Source organism: Gymnoscopelus microlampas (genome assembly GCF_963454915.1).
Source record: "Gymnoscopelus microlampas genome assembly, chromosome: 5".
NCBI lineage: Eukaryota > Metazoa > Chordata > Actinopteri > Myctophiformes > Myctophidae > Gymnoscopelus > Gymnoscopelus microlampas.
Window position 1 is genome coordinate 25,494,826 of NC_139942.1, and position 21,469 is coordinate 25,516,294.

The window sequence follows — 21,469 nt, forward strand, 5'->3', positions numbered from 1 at the left end:
AACCTTCCCACCACAGTTGGTACCACTTGGTATGAAGTCAAGGTCCTATTGTCTTACGACTTGTAAGACAATAGGACCTTGACTTTATACCAGTTGCTGTAATAAAAATATCAGGGCTTGGCAGCTGGATGCTGGGCAGGCAGGCACGTGCACAGACATCAAAGGGAGCTTGAGACCATGCCCTTTTGCTGTTGGTAAAAAGTGCCCTCTCCAAACCATGGATGCAGCATTTACTCTGGTGAAAGAAAACGCAAATGCCCCCTCTCCATGCCCTACTCGAGGCCGAAACCTGGCCGGGCGCACATGTCCACTCAACGACGAGGAGAGCTCACAGACAAGCAGATGAATGAACCGTCTTAATTTGAGACAGATTGGTATGTGTGGACAAAAAAACAAACATTATACTGTTAATTTCAAATTATGTCAAGCCAGGGGCCTCTCTCTCTCAGTCTGACTGAAAGGCACTTCTAGACAATCGAGCAAATGCTTAATACTTATTAACAGCAACTGGTAACCAGTGTCGCCAAGCAGCGAGATTTAGCACCCCTCCTGTTACCAAGTTGGGTTTTTAGATTGTAGATCGGCTACTTTCGCACAGCTATTTCAGCTTGTAGATCAGCTATTCTCATCATTTGGCGTATGGATAGTGGAATGGCGTTTCCACTGGAAATTTCAAAACATGTCGTGTCTGACAGAACCTAGCGAGAGCAAGGTTAAACTGTAACCTTTAACCATGACATCACGTGTAAGTTTGTTTGAATGTTCAAGGCCATAATATTATGACTTTAAATCCAGTTCAAGATGGTGGGTATTTTGAGCATGACACAGGTGGAAGGCCATGGGGCCTGCGCCACATTAACCTTGAATATTGTCAACTTCACATTTGAGACACTGACGTAACCCAGTGAACTTGGAGGTCAGGAGACCGCGGGGGAGAAAGCGGTTTTGAGATGAGTGAGGATGACTAAGAGGCAGGTGATAGGTAGGACCTTGTCAACCCCCTGTCGACAAGGTCATCACGGGGTAGAAAAGGTGCTGCACAAGGGGCGCCCGAGAGGATTCCAACCCCAAGGAGGGACGGGTTACGTCTGCCGCGAGGAGGACTTTACGAGGAGGCATCATCTGCCATACTTAGAATATTTGCAGATTCACTTTCAACTAAAACTTCTGGCACCGTCCGTCTTTTAGCTTGAATAGCTAGCTGTCTGGCAATATTCACGTAGAGAATAGTTTATCAACAGGTTAAGAACATGAGCTCCAAACAATAGTATTGTGAAACTTGTGTATAAGCCTTAAAGGTAACCTTGACTAACACCAATACCTCATGACCAAAAGTATACTTGGTTTGAAATAAACAATGAGACAACCAACAACTAATCCAAAAAGACTAAAGCAGTTAAGTGGTCATCTGAAGGCAATCCTATTTACAGCTGGATTGTTTGAAGATTGTGGGGGAATCATAAAGGAGGAATCATGAATCATATATGAAAACATATGTAGCAATCTCAGCAAATTTTGTCATGAGGCCTAAAATGCCCTATAGGAATATCGATAAGGAGTGTTGATATTGAGGGATGACCTGGTGCCTCATCAACATTCCCAAGGAGGGAAACTTGTGTCGGATAACACCAGTTATTCTAAGTCAAGCTGCAGACTCCAACCCCTGACCCCAGTAATAGCTTGACAGGCAGCTTGCCTGGCAGGAAGGGAGAGTAGGTAGTTGCCTACAGTAGTTATCAGAAATGAACTGTGTATCCAAGTCCTTGACACAACATTGCATTTTTTAGTCTATAACTCAGACATTTCTCTAGATATATAGGCCTATATAATCATACATCTTGGGAGTCTTGGACTCGTTGGGAATCTAATTATATAGACAGAATAAAATGTTTTATGGTGACCAGGACTCAGGAGCCTGGATTGCAGGCTTAAAATATTCTCTATAAATATTACAGAAAGCTCTATGGGCACAACAAAATGGCTGCCAATGCCATATCCCCTCCCGTCTCTCTACACCATACATGGGCAACTGGCGGCCGGGGGCCACATGCGGCCCCCACCTTCACTTAATGCGTCCCGCAGGTTAATATCGGAATACTGATATATTATTCATGTCAGCTATTCCAAACATGCAAACATGACCGCTTTAATTACTTCGTCTAGCGTCTATATTAGTAGCTTAATGACTAGTATTAAAATGTTATTGTCTTTTTTATGTCCAATGCATTTGTATTTCAGTTTATAAAGTTAACATAAGTATAATTAAATGCATTTGAAATCAAATAAAAATGTTACTTTTCAGGATTCCAATTCAAAACGCGTCACACTGCGACGCGTTTCGAGCTTGTAGATCGGCTATTCTTGCTACTTTTGTGTGACATAGAATGGCCCGACAAGTATATGCAACGTGGCCCTCTGGAGTGAGTGTGGAAATATAGTGGCCCTATCCATCATCAGAGTTGCCCACCCCTGCTCTACACCAGCGGTTTGAACCTTTTCTGGATCAGGGCAGTGAGGGCACAATTGAAAATCTGGGACACCCATCTGTTAAGTGGTCAGATGGGTGGGCTGTGTCCACTTCCAGAGCATATCAAGCGAGACTCATTTGAATTAATACAATATTTTAACCAATTGTAACAATTCAGCCTTATCCTTAGATTATCAGGAAATACGTAAGCCCCATAGGGCAACTAGGAGCTACCACCATCTTGGCAAAATATCTTAAAGCCTATACATCTTTATCTGTAAGAATTTTCTCAGACATGGGACAACTCCAAAGTTAAAAACAAAACCATGACCCAAAGAAATTACAGTATATAAAGACTTTATTAATACAAAAACATTTAAAACCTCAACTTCAAAATACATATACAAAACACCGGCAGTCTTCAGGGCTGCTCAGCGGCGGGAGCCTGGCGCTTTAGGCAGACGGGACGTTCTCTCCACCTCCACAGCAGCCTGCAGAGCCTCCACAGCAGCTACATGATGACAGAGGAAAAGACACTTTCGTTAATTAGCGCCCTACTTTAATCATCCTGAAGAGTCACACAAAAACATTAAGTAGCAGATCCACGCCACGTTTCGAGTTTGCCGATCTGCTACTTTTGGACACATGAGGTTTCCACTTGACAGACGTTGTCAGTTTGCAAAAAAAGGAAACAAGTATGTTATGGTGTGATAAAGTTGCTACACCCTCTATTGTCAGGCAGAAACCAGACCAACTGAAGACCACCTAAACTAAAGCCACTAAAGGTGACTCAACCATGCAGTTGAGTCACGTTACACAACATGGAAAAAAAATGTTTGTCTACCCCTGCTCTACACCAGCGGTTTGAACCTTTTCTGGATCAGGGCAGTGAGGGCACAATTGAAAATCTGGGACACCCATCTGTTAAGTGGTCAGATGGGTGGGCTGTGTCCACTTCCAGAGCATATCAAGCGAGACTCATTTGAATTAATACAATATTTTAACCAATTGTAACAATTCAGCCTTATCCTTAGATTATCAGGAAATACGTAAGCCCCATAGGGCAACTAGGAGCTACCACCATCTTGGCAAAATATCTTAAAGCCTATACATCTTTATCTGTAAGAATTTTCTCAGACATGGGACAACTCCAAAGTTAAAAACAAAACCATGACCCAAAGAAATTACAGTATATAAAGACTTTATTAATACAAAAACATTTAAAACCTCAACTTCAAAATACATATACAAAACACCGGCAGTCTTCAGGGCTGCTCAGCGGCGGGAGCCTGGCGCTTTAGGCAGACGGGACGTTCTCTCCACCTCCACAGCAGCCTGCAGAGCCTCCACAGCAGCTACATGATGACAGAGGAAAAGACACTTTCGTTAATTAGCGCCCTACTTTAATCATCCTGAAGAGTCACACAAAAACATTAAGTAGCAGATCCACGCCACGTTTCGAGTTTGCCGATCTGCTACTTTTGGACACATGAGGTTTCCACTTGACAGACGTTGTCAGTTTGCAAAAAAAGGAAACAAGTATGTTATGGTGTGATAAAGTTGCTACACCCTCTATTGTCAGGCAGAAACCAGACCAACTGAAGACCACCTAAACTAAAGCCACTAAAGGTGACTCAACCATGCAGTTGAGTCACGTTACACAACATGGAAAAAAAATGTTTGTCTGCTTCCCTTGAACCCTAGCATCCCCTATTCCTGGGGGGGGGGGGGGACACATTCTCATCACCCAGACCTTGAGACAGTCGGCGCGCTCGGCATCAGAAGGCTGGAATGGCTTCTGCAGATGAGTATTGAGGGAGTCGTATTTAGCTGCTCGAGGGGCAAAAACTCTCCACTCAGTACTGTCTAACTTCTGAGGGCTGATACGACATGATAATATTTAGTAGCGTAGTCGGTAATGCCCCAAAACTCGTACTGAGCTTCCGTCTGTGCAAACCAAGTCGCAGGAGAAGCTTCCCGAAACTCTGGAAGCGTTTGTCGCCATTATTACATGCTGTCACTAGAAACATCTAGCAGACAAATGTCAAGGTCACCAATGTAGGAATTGCAAGAATGAAAGCATTGCAACTTCTCACTTGGTCATGCAGCGCGACGTGTCCCATTTAATGCACACATACTGACAACACAAGACACACCTGTTCCTTGTCGTCTCCCCCAAACCCCCACCCACTCTTGAAGAGCCCATGGTGAATTATGCACCAAGACAGTCACTACAGGCTTTGTATAACATCGATTTGGTTTAGAGGGGGGAAAAGCAAGGACAAAGTACAGAGACAACTCTTGTCCAGTTTACCAAATATAGAGGGTTTCAGTGGTTAATTTGGCACGGTACCATCGATTAACCCATTTAGACCCGAGGCAGATTTGATTAAAAAAATAAGTCCTATTTTTCCCTTTCAAATTCATATCGACATATTAAACGTCTAATATGACAGATGCTCAAAATGGTTTCAACACTGCAGGATGAACCCTTCTGATTTTGGTGACCCGCAAGGTCTGTCCTATACCGTCAGTCTGATAGAAGCCTAATGTCCATAAGTGTTACTTTTCAGGAAATGGAAAAAAATAACCTGTGTTCCAATGGAGTCAATATAGGTCACTTTTGTTAATACTTTTAACGGGTTAAATATTTATAACAGACAGACACTTAACCCATTTCTTTTAAAGGCAAAAAAGTGGATCTTCAAGATCACAATGCTGAGTGTAGATCCACTTTTGCATGACAAATTCATTTACAAAAAAAAAGTTTAAATATGGAGATGCAAGGTTTCTGCCTGAAAGCAACAATATGACCGCACTAACTCATTCATAAATAAAGCTTTAGAAACATTGTGCATGTATTTGGCAGTCACCTTTTTACGATTTAGTCACATTTATGACTGACATACTCAAGGCTGGTAGTGCAAGAAAATAAACCCCAACCTCGCAGATTGCTGGTATATTCCTGTGCACGTCTGGAATAGTCCAGCAGATCAGGGAGGGCAGCCTCCACGTCATACGAAGCGTGCCACATCGGTTCGAGAACCTCGCTGGCTCCCTGGAACACTTCACTGGCTCTCTGGAAAACAATTAAATCAAAAGACGAGTCATGTCCAAAACTTGTTTTCCAGTAGCAATTTTAACCACATGAACCATAGGCGTTCCTATTCTGGATTGGTGAAAATAGTCCATTCTCCAAAATAGCTGATCTACAAGATCACAACGCACCAATCCATGTTGTGAGCTTGGCGATTTTGGAAGAGAATTGGTGAGGGGGGGGAATAGGATTTAAAGGGATATTTCGCTTTCAAAACAAATTTGGGTCATTTTATCGTCTACTCAGGCAGTTTTTAAGTTTCTTGATTCAGTATTTAGATATTCATTTTATCAGACAAACCCATTACATCTTCAAACTCCATTTTTAACATGTTAGATTCATCAAAACACCCGTCCTTGGTTCTGGTAACTCATCCTGCCCTCCTAATATGCGAGGGGGCCGTGTTTTTTCGATTACTTTTTCATTTAATTGGTAATTTTCCCCAAAAATAAATAAATGAAAAAGTAATTGAAAAACATATTAGAAGGACATTATCAGTCACCAGAACCAAGGACGGGTGTAATCTAACATGGTTAAAATAGAGTTTGAAGTTACAATCAGTTTGTATAGGAAGGGGCGTGTCTGATAAAATGAATATCAGATGTCTAAATACTGCATTAAGCAACAAAAACTGTCCAGAGTGCTCCCAAAAGCCTGAGTAGACGATAAAATGACCTAGATACTGATTGAAAAATAGCCAGGACGCGTTAGGTTTGTTAGTTAAGGGAAATTATACCTGTAGCTCGCCCTGGACCTTGTCCTCTAGCTCTGCCACCAGGGCGAAGGGGTCGGACTGGATTGAGTCCTGCAGAGGAAAAGAATGACATGAGTTCAGAGACGAGTATGACAGCTTACTTCAGTCAGGTTATTTGGGATCTGTGTCCAATCTGACCTCCTCCGATGAGCTGCTGTCCATGGGCTCTGCTGCCCTGGCGGGTCGCTGGGCCTTGGGACCGTTCAGCTCCTTCACCCTAACAAAAATGACAAGAACACACATTCAAGAGGTGACTTGTATCTATATGCATGCATGTATGGCTGTCAAGTCTTCACATAGAACCGTTCATTGGATTGTCATCACACTTCATAGGCGTGGAATGGAAATTCAGTGTTGAATGTTTAGTCTATTGGACGAGCGGTTCTCCAAAACCGGCCCGCTCCCAAGGTGACCACGTTCCCAACAGGCACTGCACTAGTCCAAATTATAAACTGAAGAAATCTTCAGTGTAGATGTTCTAGATTTTACAGAGTAGATTCTACACAGTAAAATCCTAAGTAGTAAGTGTAAGAACTGACTCAAGGATCATTTAATTCCTTATGGGTCCATATTGAGAGCAGTTATTTAAAGGAGGAGTTCACCCAAAAAAATACTTATTTTCTATCAATTGCACACCCTATGAAGCCTTGAATCCATGGATTCTTTTTTGTTTTTGTCGCATTCCTAAGCTAATAATTTGATTTCCGTCTCCCACCGGCTAATGTATCCGGTAGGAGACACAAAGTAGATTATTTGTGTCTCCTACCGGAAATACACACGGTCATCAAATTATTGTTTTAGGAATGCCACAAAAACAAAAATAAATCCATGAAATCAAGGCTTCATGGGGTGTGTAATTGATAGAAATAAGTAATTTTTTGGGTGAACTCTTCCTTTAAAACATACATTTATTTATTGTGTAGTAATAAAATACAATACGTCTCAAAATATTAGCATGCCATACAGTTGAATTATTGCAAATTAAAGAAATATTAATTCAAGAAATTAACAAAAGGCAAAATAGATGGTGCATTTTATATAGCGCTTTTATCCAAAGTGCTTGACATAGATTGTGCATTTTACATACACCCACCGGTGGCGAAGGAAACCATGCAAGGCACCAACCTGCTCATCGGGAGCAATAAGGGGTTCAGCGTCTTGCTCAAGGACACTTCGAGACTAAATCTGGGGGAGCCCGGGATCGAACTGGAAACCTTGTGGCTTCCATCCAGCCACTCTACGCCTGAACCACTGCCGCCCCTACTATATAATGTCTGCAGTTGCATTATTGCACATAGCCAAAATGCGTTAATATACTAGGCATGCCAGCCAAAATGCGTTAATATACTAGGCCTGCCATTCCTTTTGGAGTCACTTTCATTTCAGAAAGAGCCACACACACACACACACACACACACACACACACACACACACACACACACACACACAAAGACAAAAGCGTTTACAGCTGGTGTTAATTATTTTGCCCTGAGCAGGCTCTTAACTAGCGCTGGTTAACCTACAAATGTCACACCCTCTGACATGTGTGGATTCTATTTGAGTTGAGACAGTGGTGTGAGGGGGCGGGGGTGCGGGGAGGAATGCAGCTGGGCTTGGAGAGAAGCAGCATGCAGCTCTATATGCCTCCATTCAACGTGTGTTACCGAGGGACGCAGCTGATGTATACTTCTCCCCACCCTCCCCATTTCGGCCAAATGCATTTTTTTTTACCATTTTCGGCCGAAATGTTTGGCGGCCGAATATTCGGTGCATCCCTACTGCATTGCAGTGGTTCTCAAACAGGGTGCAGGGACCCTCAGGGTTTCTAGAGGGGGTTCCAAAGTGGATCCTTCCAGAGCCAATTCAGAGTATACAAATGGGGACCACTGGTGTAGTCACATGAAATAAAATGTCTACCTGTCCGCATAGCGTAGTGTATTCATTGTGTAGTCACATGAAGCCATGCCTGGAGACAACAGTGCGATCTGGAGAGAATGAGGAAAGGTGCAGATACGTTAATATACCTGGTTAACTGACAGTGAGAACCATCATTTCATTTCCATGGTTTTACGTCAGATATTTCTCCAATCTTAAGTTTGCAGTTATATTTGCAGTAAAAAGACCCAAGTACTGGTGTATTTGTATGGTTGTGGGCACTTCCAAGCAAGTAGGGATGTAGTACGTGCCAACATGACTGCGAGCCTATGATGTTTTTATCAAGCATATTATGTTGGTTAACCAGCCTGAGCCTAAATAAAACTTCTAGCCAGGAGAAAGGGGTCATTCTAGCATACATTTTTGTTAGTCGCTTGTTTTTGTCATTGGCAGTTCATCAATTTGCAAACACAAAGTGACTCTGATTTTGTTCTAGTAAGTGGAAGTAGGACAAATAGTGTGCCATTCATGGCTTCAGCTCAATCATTATGTTGGGCTTTGTCATGCCATTATGGTCATGCATGTCATTACTCCCTGCAACATACTAGTCATGTCCAGGGGGTGTACTTTTACGTCAAGATGCCTCACGCTAAGGAAACAGGAGATAGGCTCCTGCCCTATGGGCCTCAGGGCTCGGCAAGGCTTACTTATATTACTTTAAGGTTGCCTTGATTGCACCCCAAATGTTTAGAACAATCGATTTATTCTGAGACACGTTGGATGCCAGGAGGTACAGTATTTTACTAGTTCCATGTATACGTACCATGCAGGTTCTGGATTTCTCACCGATGAAGGAGTCTCTGAGTACCTTGGTCAAGGTGCTCATTCTGAACGGCACATGGTCACCATGCCTCCCCAGGGAGCGAATGCACTCCTGTGGGAGTGAGAGAACACTTTATTCACCGAAACCACAAATTACTGGAGGAAAAACAATGTGTAATTAATATATTGAGTGTATGCGTGTGTAACTAATATAATGAGTGTCAATATTTTTGAATTAAGAGCATTTTAGAATTCATTTAGTCTTCTTGGAGCTCAGAGATTCATGTAATTACCAATCACTGCCTCTAGATGTCACTGAAAGACAGCTGAGCTTTTTGTCTGCTTTTACTCATAGGGTTGTATCAGAGCAGTTGTGGAAGAAGATTTTAAAAGTAGCAATAAAATATAAAAATACTGTTACGCGCCATGTCCTGGTATCCAACATTTTATTTGAGTAAAAGTACAAAAGTATGACATCAAAATGTACTTGAAGTACCAAAGTAAAATTACACACCCAAAACTAAAAATAATTTGAAAATAGATCTGAAGTGGTTAGTTATGTCGCATATTTAGATTCTTATACAAAACATACATATTAAGGTAACATGAAGTAACATGATTAATTGTAAAAAAAATAAAAAGTAGCAAAAGCAGCAGATCTACAAGCTCACCATGCGGTTTAGATTTTGTGTTACGCTGTAGTATGATGAAGGGCATTGATTTACAAAAAAAAAAAAAATTATATGGAGATATGAGGTTTCTGCCAAACATCAACGATATACTCCTTCCTTCCACCACCACTTCAGAGACACCAGTGTGCAGCCAGTCTTACCTTCAGGGCCAGCAGGCTGCGGTTGATCTCATTGGTCTCCACCAGCGTGGCACGGTCGCTGCTGCTGACGTCCGTGCCCCGCTCGTTCCCGGCCAGGTCGATCAGAGAGAACTTTCCGTGCAAGGTCTTGGCGCGGTTGTTACATCGCAGGACAATCTGGAGGATGGCGTGGGAGCGGGACGAGTTGGCATTCGCAGACGTCTGGCCAGACGTCCTATAGGAATGACAAGAGAACAGGCGGTGGAACGGGGCAAGAGAGAAATTTAGAGCAGGGCTGCAACTATCGATGATATTCTCAGTGATTCTTCGAGAAGCACATCTTTAAAAAACATTTTTAATCCAATCTCAGCTGCCTCATTGGACTAAATTTCCCCTGCAGGCTCAATAAAGGTCCATCGACACATTGTGACCTTGTAGGCTATTTTTACTATTAGGTAAATGGGGATTTAATTGTTTTTTGAATGTTATTTCACCAAATGCCTCTGTTGATATTGTGGCACCATATGGTGACATTTGATTTTGTCCAGACAGCCCAGCATGACAGCAATAATATGTACCTGCAAGCACTGCCAACTTCTATGATGTTGACAACGTCCTCCGCTGCGGAAACTCCCACTTCCTGCAGGCCAACCACCTGAACCTGCTGCCGCTCATCCTCCAGAACGCGCAGCTGGGACTTGTTGTTCAACAAGTCATAGACCTGAAATGACGACACAAGTTCACTCAATCTACCGGAACACTTTGTTATGTTAGTTCTTTTGGTCCACACAACCCACCAATTAACCACTTTGTGGTCCTTAAGTCCATCATATGACAGCTATTTTCAACCCTTCTTTGTATAATGGTCCTCACCTATAAGATAGCACCATTTCTGTCTACCGTGTGTCTCAAAAGGGTCACTTCAAACGTTATCATTTATGCAAGAACAATGGCTTCCATTTCAGCATGCCAACTTTCCAGAAGAGAATGACTAGTTTCTATTAGCTTGGCACCTCGGTTGGCACAATTTCCGTGGAAAGTTCAGAAATCTGCATCTTATTAATGAGCCATATTACCATATGAAGATTATGTTGAAAATGGATGAAAAGTTTGGGTACAGCAGACACATATAGATTAATAATAGTTTTCGTACCTTGCCATTATAGATCTCAAAGAAGGCGACATATGGACAGAGATTCAGGCAGGCGTACCTCCGGCTGTTAATGTGGGTGAAGACATCCTGGGCTGCACAAGGGACAAAATGCATGGATTAAAGCTAAATAAAATCTCACAACTGAAAAAGTTTCTTGCCAAATCCTAATCTGTGATTTGTGAAACTAGCGCTGCGTTTCATAAACCATTAGCACAATGATGATGTTTGGCAGCAGCAGACTAGTTTAAGGAATTGCAGTTTGAAGCTTTAACCATTGCTTTCACAAAATATCTGAGGTCATTAGGATTTTCTGGAAGATTGAATATTGCTAGTTTTAAGCCCACAATAACTAATAAGTGGAAAATCTACAAGCATACAATGAGTCGTGTTGTATGCTTGTAGATAGTCATGCTGTCTTCTATGGAAGACATGTCATGCAACGAAAATAGGCTGTGTCAGCCCATTTTGCTTTAATCCATGGCGACGTCATTTTTTAAAGTCATGGTTTTTGGTATGGTAGTTGGATGAGTAGGGCTTACCTGCCAAGGCGTAGATGCCTTTAGTGCTGTTCTGGCGCTTCCCAGAGAAGTCACCCCCCATCGTCTGAAAATAAGTGAAGACCTTATAAGCACGTGGTACATTTTAACTAATCATTAGTATCTGGGTAGCCTCATAAAGATTCAACCCATAGTGCTGGAGAACACAAGATCATGCATTGTATGCACTGAACAGACTGCACACTTACATGGGTCTTTCCACTGCCGGTTTGTCCATAAGCAAAACAAGTAGCCATGGCACCTTCAAAGATAGACTGGACCAGGGGTTTGGCCGTGAACCTATGAGCGAAAAAAAAGTTCAAATAAATGAATCCTGTCCTTTTAACCACTTCTACTTAATTGACCAGATTCCCAAGGCCTCCGCTTGTTTTCATTCTACACTACATATCGTTGCTGAAACTAGTCGGCACAATGCGCTGCAATGTATTGAGGGCTTGTAGATCTGCTGAATGTTGGCCCCAGAACAGGGATGCCATGTTTGATGTTTCCAGTGGTTAATTGCAGTCAAACACCTATGACACGTAGGGAAATATTCCCACAAAGTCACAGTACTAAAGCATAGAGTAGGGAACTGCTAAGATCTAAAGAGCTTGCTGGTGGTTCTCAACATGGCACTGCAAACATCTGAAGGGTAATTCAGACCAATGAAAGTTCTCTCTGCAACATTCTGCTTAAACATATGCCCTCGTACGGAGCATGAGTCGGTCTTAAAACGGTTTAATCTCATGGCTTTGGTCAGGAAGAAGTGTCACAATGGAGTAAAGCAGTGGTTCTCTAAGTGGGGTCCCAGAATGCCCAGGGGTCCGAGAGAGTTCCAGCTAAATAATGGACCCGTGGCCTGGATAGCAAATTGGGGTCCTTGAAGTTAAAGTTTGAGAACCACGGGAGTAAAGAAGTAGGCGATGGATTACCTGTAGACCATGTCATTAGTGACGCTCTCGTCGAAGGAGTAGTCAAAGTTGAACTCTTGATTCTCCAGGTACTTGGTGAGGTCCACCTTGGTCTTGGGTTCGTGGACCAGCACAGTTCCATTGCCGGGCACAGAGACCACATCGATCTCTTTTCTAGCCAGCTCTGGGAATATGACACATCAGGGAAAATAAATAGTCTGTCGGGTGGAAATCTCATGTCCAAAACTGTTACTTTAGACTAGAGGTTTCAAATTTAGCAGATCGAGCTTGCAGATCTGCTACTTTTTTGTGCAACGCTGTAGTATAAGACGGATACAGTAGATTTAGTACTGTATATTTTATTCCATGCGACACTGATGATATGTTTTGACATCACATTTCTTCTTTGAACATACCTTTGTTGTTGAATGGCCGCTTGCGAATGCAGACACATATCTTTTGATCTTCAGCCTGTGCAAAAAAAAAGAAAAATCCAGAATGAGAAACTGAAATAGTCTATAAGATCCTTCATAAATAATGTGCTAATCTGAAAATCAATTCAGGTATAAAGGATGCTTTTGTTTTGATTAGCAGAAAATGTTTAAAGCAGAGTGAGAAACTGTACTTTTAAGTTTTTAAAACAATCATATCATCACAATATTCAACACCGTTATTGCACGTTTCCCCAATATCTTGCAGCCCTAATAAGAAGTATAGTTCCCATTAGCGATGATGGGTTAATGCTACAACCATCCAAAAAAATAAGTTGATATCTTACTTCCTCCGTAACTGAGGGAGGGTTCATGTCCAGGGTCTCTCTGAACTCCTCGATCATTTCGTAGAACTTCTGGTTGGGCCGGAAGACTTCTCCAAACTGCAGGAAACAAATAAACCAAATTTGAGTCCAGCTAATTTCACCTGCTACTGTGGTTCAATACATACAAATATAAAAACATAGCAGACTTGCAGATTTTGGCCAGGCAATAAGAGCTAGATTTGTACAAGCATGTCATTAATCGACTATGATGATAGTACAATGCAGAGAGCACACTGTTATGTATACACAGTATGTACTTTATAACATGGCCTCTCAATATTTTATATTGACTGGCTGGAACGGTGTTTATTACTTTCGGATGCGTTGATACTGTAGTGGCATCAGGTAAGGAATTTAGCAAGCTTTGCACCCTCATTTAACCACTTGTACCTATATTTAGGTGACCGGATTCCCATGGGCTGTATACTAGGCTCACCTCCCGTTTTCGCTCTACACCAATTACCTTCCCTATAATAGCAGATCTACAAGCTCAGTGTTGCAAGCTTGTAGTGAGAGCTTCTAGATCTGCCATTTTCATAAAAGCTTCAGCCTCAGAATAGGGATGCTAGGGTTCGAGTGGTTAAAATCCAAATGGACAAGTAATGCTGACCTGCAGTGTAGTGACCTCTTACACCTCTCCCTTTCACATGTTACTAGCAGCCATAGACTGATGATTAACTGCATCCACTTATCCAATTATGCCACATTCTAACATAATTCCTGAGCAATTCGTCTCACCTTCCCCCTCTTGGTTTGAGCGTCTGGGGGCTTCGGAACACCAGAAATTCTTTTGTTGGGTTTGATTTTATCCTTTGGAGCCATGGATGCTCTTGGGCCTGTGTACATATAAATATGCAACATTACTGTCAGAAAAAAACACATTGCTGCTTGACACATGGTTCATAGTCATCAGTTGTAGCTCAGCTACTGATTGGACAGTGAAACAGTTTTACTTCCACCCCCAAAGTGACTAGTAAAGATGTAGAGCTCAGAATACCAGACAAACTGTCTAAACATTAGGTGGCTTCAATCCTCTGACCTCTGGCCACAGGCATGTTGACAATGTTCTGGGCCTCATCATTCTCCTTGGCCTCCTCAGGGGCTCGGGGAAGATAGGTTGCTGCCGACTCTCTGTCCCTCACCCTTTTGGTGGCCACTAAGGAGAGAGATGAGTTATAAATATGCAGATGCGTGCATGTTAGTCTCATGTAGCCAGACCATCAGAGAGCTCGGCCTATGGGTATGTCTTGTGACATCTTCAGTGTAGGGATAAAACTATGTGGAAACCATTTGTTATAAAAAAAAAAAAAGAGCATGTACTTGCCCATAATATTGATTTGAAATTCCCCAGATGCATCAATAGGCATAGATCTCTGAGCTGGCTAAACACATGCTATGAAAGTTATTTTGAAGAAAAAAAATTGCTTGGCCGCACAAATGCATTTTTTTTAAAGACATGCTAGGTTTGACATTTACTTGGCATCCCAGTTACCTTTTAAAAACACAAAAAACAGCACTTTTACTTGGCCATTTTGTCGTCAATATTTTGTGAATAGAGTTTACTCAATGCCTACGAGCGTCTGCTAAATGCCCAATTGAAGACAGGTGGCCAAATGTAATCCACTTTTTCAATATTGCAATGCGTTGCATTATTAATTACCAAATTAATAACTTTAACCCCAGCGTCCAGATTCAAGGGGGGGGGGGGCATTAGCCAAAAATAGCAGATCTACAAGCTCACAATAAAATAAAACTGTAAGACGTACTTCAGTTGAGTCAGAAGGGGTTGAGAACCCCTGGCAAGCAATACAAGGGGGGTGGGGGGTAAATCGTAAATACCAACCAGGTCCAGTTGAGGGGGGAACAGGGTTTGAACGAGTTGGCTCCGGGAGTGCGGCTTGAAGTGGCGCCACGAACATACATGTCTGCCTTGTCGGAGGCCTGGAAACTAAGCAAGAAGTGGAGAAATGTAAGTGAAACAGCAACTCGAATTATGATCGTAATGATTGTAGTAGAGTCTCCTTTTTCACATTGTGTACAAGTCAAGTTCAAAGCCATCTACAGCATGCACATGGAAAGAGAAACAAAGCCATAGCAGCCTGGGTTTCTGACCCACAAAGCCCAAAGCAGTTTGCAAAAGACAACTGCAAAGGTGCTGGAACACCAGTCTAACTAAAGGCTGTAAGTGTTACACATTGACACACACACACACAATAGAATTCTGGTTAAATCTGCAGGGCTGCCCTTCAAGACTGACATGCACCCCCACCGAATAGTAAAGGTTAGCTCAGCAGGTGATCGATGAAAGCACATTGTGTAATCAACCACATTTGTTGATCATGTTATCAATTGAATTAAACCCAGAGTAGTTCATGGACAGAGGTTGCCAACAAGAAGGGAACATGGAGTACATTAAGTCATTGCATTGTCAGAAGTGGAGAGTTTTCACACATCTAAAATCATTCTACACATGTTCCCCATGATGGTACAATAAACTCCTTTTCTGGTAGGCTTGCATTAAACTAGGATTTATGTGTAACCGAGACAACACTGCCAGCCTAGCGTTCACGTCACCCCATGAACCTATATATAAAGATTCAACTGTTCAGATATGGTCATCATGAGTGACACAATGACTTAACAGGCAACATGATCCCAAAACACCCATTCATGACCTTATGGAGAGTGATAAATTGAGGAATATGTGATCGTCAGCTTTACAAGAGAAACATGTATAGCATGCCAACCTGTCTCTTCAGCCATGACAGCTGCTGGAGCAGAGGCTTGTTTTTAAAAGAAAGACATTGTTGGGAGAACAGTCAGCATATACAAATGCCAAAATAGATGTGAATCAGAAGTGTAGTATAAACCAATTTACATACTAGTTTGAGGAGCAGGAATCCTGGACGAGCGCAGGCGGCTAGTGTATTTCTGCAAAGAGAGAGAAAATTGACGGTTGACAGTTACCATGAGCTCATGTACAGTAACATCAATATCCCTCAAAGTGCAAGACCACTTGGTAGAGGTTTAGGTTGTGTAGTTACCTTGCCACGTCACTCCAAGGTGGGCAAGAAATCAAACATTTCTCCATTGACAATTGAAAATCTGCTCCTCATTGACTTAAAACTTACATTGAATGTCAAAACTACTCTGAAGGCTTTTTTTTCAGCCCGTATGCAAACGGCTGATTCTGATAGTATAAACATCACAAAACCCAGTACTGGGTTTAATAAAATTGTTAACTTCCTGTTGATTTTACTATTTGAAGACCCGGCTCTGCGGATACAGTCTGAGTTTTCTCCCTAATAAAAGTAGCAAAATCAATGAAGTTGACATTTTTATAAACTAACCACACACAAAAAAAACGTACTGGTTTGGTGATGTTCAATTGATAGAAAACTGCCAGAATCAGCTTTGTTCAAGTTTGTTTACAGGCTAATAGAGCCCCTGAGCCACTTCACCATACAAAGTCAATGAGAAGAATATTTTAAATTATCAATTTCTAGTCATGGATACATTTTTGATTTCCTGCCCACCTTTGTTGTTACACCATGGCAAGGTAACTACACAACCTCTACTAAAGTAGTCTTGCCCTTAAGGACAACTTAACCCATTTTCATTCATATAATGGTCCTCACTAACGCTCATTAAAAAAAAGTACCCATTTTTTTCTACTCTGTCTGCGTCTCACAGGAGAGCTTTGAACACGTCATAAACCAGACGACAACTAACATTAAGTGTTTTTTTCCCCCACAAACAAATTAACATTAGATTTTTATTAACGCAAGAACAATGGCTTCCATTATAGTATGCCAACTTTACAGTAACAGAAAGCCTGCAGTTTCTATTAGCCAGCTTTAGTTAGCTAGTCACTGGTAAGCCGGTTACTGAAGGGTCCACAGTCCTGAGACACTGCAGACAAAAATGGTACCATATTATAATGAGCATTTACTGAAGACCAATTATGTGACAATTAGGTTTTTAGGAAATGAGTCTATAAGCCCACTCATTTAAGTTTCATCTCGGGTTAGGGTTACCGACTCGCTTTGTGGACATTACGAAGTGGGGGAAAAAAATAATGCTACAAAATAATCAAGAACATATCTGCACAAACAAGGCTAGGGACGTTATCCCTTTATAGGGCAGGACACCAATCAGTTACACGTTAGGGGAAAAGCCAAAGAAGAAAAACTGTCACCATCTTGATTGCATGGAAACAAAGTTCACACTTGCCTTGCCGTGAGATGGAGTCTCTTTCACAACTAAGGAAGTGAGGTGACGCAGGAGCTCCTCATTGTGGGCACAAAGGTCTTCGAAATCAACCTGTACATCATAGATGAACATGAGTAGAGGTTAGGCAGGGTTGCTGTGAAACATTTGTCAACCACGGGTGAATAAATATAATATAGAGTTAAGGACTTAAACTGTAGCCTATGACAAGCTGTATGTTTAGTTAGGAGGAGTTCACCCAAAAAATGACTTATTTTCTATCAATTGCACACCCCATGAAGCCTTGAATTCATGGATTTATTTTAGTTTTTGTGACATTCCTAAGCCAATAATTTGATGACCGGGTGTGTATCCGGTAGGAGACACAAATAATCTACTTTGTGTCTCCTACCGGATACATTAGCCGGTAGGAGACGGGAATCAAATTATTGGCTTAGGAATGCCACAAAAACAAAAATAAATCCATGGATTCAAGGCTTCATGGGGTGTGCAATTGATAGAAAATAAGTCATTTTTTGGGTGAACTCCTCCTTTAAGTTAGTGTAGGACTTGCCAGGCTGTAATGGTTAGACAGTAAACATGACAGGCTACATAGTTAGTGTTGGACATGACAGTTAGGTAATGTTGACAAGATGGGCTATATGGTTGCCATATAAATTAAAGACAGACAACAGGCTTTGACACTCACCTCCTTCCTTTTGGTTGCATTCCTCTCCGTCCACTCAACCATAACTGCACCTTTGGCTTCATCCACAGACTTCACCACCGAAGAATGAACTCGGCCTGGTTACATATAGATTCAAGAGATAGTCGTGTTGGTTCCCTTTTGATGTTAAACTCAAATGTATGAAATGCATGTATTCAACAAGTCCTAAACGGTTAACAAAGCCTGATCTCTAAACAATGCAGAGTAAAAAACTATTAGTCCTTCCCACACACACACACATTTGTGTATAGTCACTGCTGACTCACCTGCCAGTGAGGAGCCCCCACCAGGAGGACATAGACTAGAGCATTCTTCCTACTCCTCCCACCCAACCCTGATGACAGGTGCAACCCCAGCCCATAGGAATACTTGAACATTTCCCCCCTCCAGACTTCCCTCCCCAAACAAGTGTGTTAATTTGATAAATGTTGGGCACTTGTAACAATTTAACAAGTTCAATGCATTTACATCTTTAGTCAAACGTTTTGATTAAATCCAAAGCTGGATCACTCACTATGCCATAGATGTATCATGACAAAGATACTACAGTAGACTAGACCCAAACTCAATGTGTTCTCCAATCAACATCATATTCAACCAGTGTTGGCCATGTCTTCTTCAGTAGCTGCATGCTACCAGTTTGAGTCCAAGTCCTCTTTCCATGCAAGTCTGTCTCATACAATGAACTTTTACAAACCAATGCCCCCATCCAAGGTGCACTTAGACCATTATTAAAATTGTATGAATTATCCAATTGGTATTTATTAAAATTGTATGAATTATCCAATTGGTATTTATATGTATGATGCAAACTCAGAAATAGTCTATAGGTTACTGGTTAAGATTAAGTGTATTGTGGACAGGGGCAGTGGTTTGCATGTACATAGGAATGAACTGTATAATTGTTGATTGAGATAATCAGCTTCAGGTGTGAGACATACATGGGAAGGGCTGGCTGGTTATGCTGCTACTGGGGAGGGTATAGCTGAACAACAGTTGAATAAATAGAACATATTTATTTCCCTTTAAAAATAAAGCCTTCCAAAGTTTCCATAATTACACAAGCTCATTAGCTAAATTGTCTGTTTACTGAAGAGCTGGACAGACCCTGTTACTAAATAAACACTCTAGCAGTATGGTGTGCGAGAGAGAATATTTGCCTCCGAGATGTAGTGGAGTAAAAGTATTGAAAATACTCAAGTTAAAAAATCCTCAAAAGTACAGTACTTGAGTACATGTAATTAGTTACTTTCCACCGCTGCATTAATGACATGGACTCACCATCGCTCCTGCTGATCTGCACAGTATGGCCGAGCAGACATCCAACAATATGTGCCTCCATTTCTACGAGAGGTACGTAGACTGCACTGAAAAGTAACAAACGGTCGTTTGTTAACAAGACAACATGACTTGTTGGACATTAAACTGTCAGTGAACACTTTAACCATTTAGCAGGCGCTCTCATCCTGAGCGACTTCATAGTGTGTGTCAGAATAATTGGAATAAGCTAGCCTTGGATCAAGACTATCATAGATGCATTTGATCGATTTTGACATATTTATATCTACGATAGCCTTGGGCTGTTCCCCTCAGAGCCTCCTGGATTTCACCTGTAAATCCTGTACAAATGCAAAATATAGTGCTTACCCGGTTGCCCCAAATGTTAACTCGGTATTCGGAGTCTTTGTGCACTGTATTAGTCCGTATTTTTCAATACATATGCGTTTTAATCCCGTCTGTGCCTGAACACCATTCCACCCCTCGTTTACATTGAGTGTAATACCGGCTTTCACCGGACGCGCCCCGTCACTACCGTCCATTGAGGTAAACGGGGAACTTCCGACAGAATCCGACACAGACGGGATTAAAACACATATCTACTGAAAAAAGACGGACTAATGCAGTGCACACTGGATCCGAATGTCGAGTCCAGGACTACAGGGTGAGCACTTAATATATATGTACACACACACACACACACACACACACACACACACACACACACACACACACACACACACACACACACACACACACACACACACACACACACACACACACACGTTTGTGTACATGTACGGAGAAGTACGGGCTTCCTGCGCAGATGTGACAATTGGGGGGTGAAGCCCAAGACTAGATAAGAGTGTAAAAGTCAGACTCGATAAAATACATATATGATAAGTCTTGATCCAAGGCTAGGATCAATCATAAACTCCAGTCAGTCAAAGTAGAGTGCAGAGAGACCACATCTAGTGCCTCGAAGAAACTAGGATAGCAGGTAAAACATAGCATTTATCTAAACAACAGGCCATCTAAATAACGTTCTTAACATTTGGTCAAGAAAATAAGCTGGCTTAATTACTTACCACTAAGAAAAGAAAGCTGCTATAGAAAGAAGAACGCCGAGTATTTGCAACAAAAACACAGTTAAAAACACAGAGCACACACACCACCGTTTGATTGCGTTTGGTTTGAATCAAACTGCCTCCGGAATAGAAGACGCCCGATTGGTTGACTGGCTTTTTACGAGGCAGTTGGAACACCCGATTGGTCGAATGACAGGAAGTTGTCATCATCAGGCTGATGACTGGGCGGGGTTGCATAAGGTAGAAGATACTTTTACCCGATATATAATAACTGTATACAAATCTTTTGAAAATAGCAGATCTACAAGCTCACAATGCGTTGCATCAATGTAAGTTTTGTAATAATAATCAAAATCTACAAAGTAACTAGTAATTAAAGTTACTAATGACAAACGAATAATTGTAGTGGGGTAAAAGTACAATATTTGGATCCGAGATGTAGTGGAGTAGAAGTAAAAGTATAGAAAAATGCAAATACTCCAGTAAAGTATAAATCAGATTTGTACTCAAGTACAGTACTTGAGTAAATGTACTTAGTTACTTTCCAAGATTGATAATATCATATCATATCATATCATATCATATCATATCATGTCATATCATATCATATCAACATAAAGTATTGTTTTGCAGTCCATTCAATCAAACAGTAATTGTGCAATATCATGCATCACCACACTGTGGTAGTGTCGGAACATTTTTACACCATGGGTGAATAACATACACAGAAGTGCACCATCACAGACAGACCACATGGCTACACATGCCTTCCAATGGCTGGATATCCACCTTGTATTCAATATTACGTTTTTCACTGCAGATTATTTTGCAATACAAATTATAGCCTACTGTTCTATTGTACGTGAAGTGGTTCTGTAGTATTCATATTGGACCCTTTTCATTTCTTTATTTTTTATTTATGTA

General features: G+C 41.5%; 1 protein-coding gene across 2 annotated transcripts; it reads right to left on the bottom strand.

The window, feature by feature from the left end:
• Positions 1-3,657: 3,657 nt before the first annotated feature.
• Positions 3,658-20,644, bottom strand: kif2c (kinesin family member 2C). 2 transcript variants are annotated; one of them, XM_084057578.1, is made up of 23 exons: positions 20,546-20,644; positions 19,461-19,546; positions 18,162-18,256; positions 17,477-17,566; positions 16,126-16,174; positions 15,991-16,026; positions 15,087-15,191; positions 14,283-14,399; positions 13,982-14,079; positions 13,205-13,300; positions 12,843-12,897; positions 12,448-12,610; positions 11,725-11,815; positions 11,519-11,582; positions 10,980-11,071; positions 10,405-10,547; positions 9,848-10,061; positions 9,017-9,127; positions 8,236-8,303; positions 6,457-6,535; positions 6,301-6,369; positions 5,411-5,546; positions 3,658-3,822 (listed from the first exon to the last, which is right to left on the bottom strand). In XM_084057578.1, the coding sequence occupies exons 2-23, from the start codon at positions 19,519-19,521 to the stop codon at positions 3,743-3,745; spliced, it is 2,112 nt and encodes a 703-aa protein (XP_083913704.1). In that variant the 5' UTR covers positions 19,522-19,546; positions 20,546-20,644; the 3' UTR covers positions 3,658-3,742. The 2 variants fall into 2 exon arrangements, with proteins under 2 accessions (XP_083913704.1, XP_083913705.1); XM_084057579.1 differs by lacking the exon at positions 15,991-16,026.
• Positions 20,645-21,469: the final 825 nt, after the last annotated feature.

What these genes read in the sequence shown, in the direction of transcription:
- kif2c (XM_084057578.1), bottom strand. Translation starts at nt 19,521, where the DNA reads ATGGAGGCACATATTGTTGGATGTCTGCTCGGCCATACTGTGCAGATC. An exon ending in CTCCCTCAGTTACGGAGGAA is followed by an intron (nt 12,898 to 13,204) that starts GTAAGATATCAA and finishes TTTTTTGCACAG; the next exon opens with GCTGAAGATCAAAAGATATG. An exon ending in AGAAATCCAGAACCTGCATG is followed by an intron (nt 8,304 to 9,016) that starts GTACGTATACAT and finishes CATTCTCTCCAG; the next exon opens with ATCGCACTGTTGTCTCCAGG.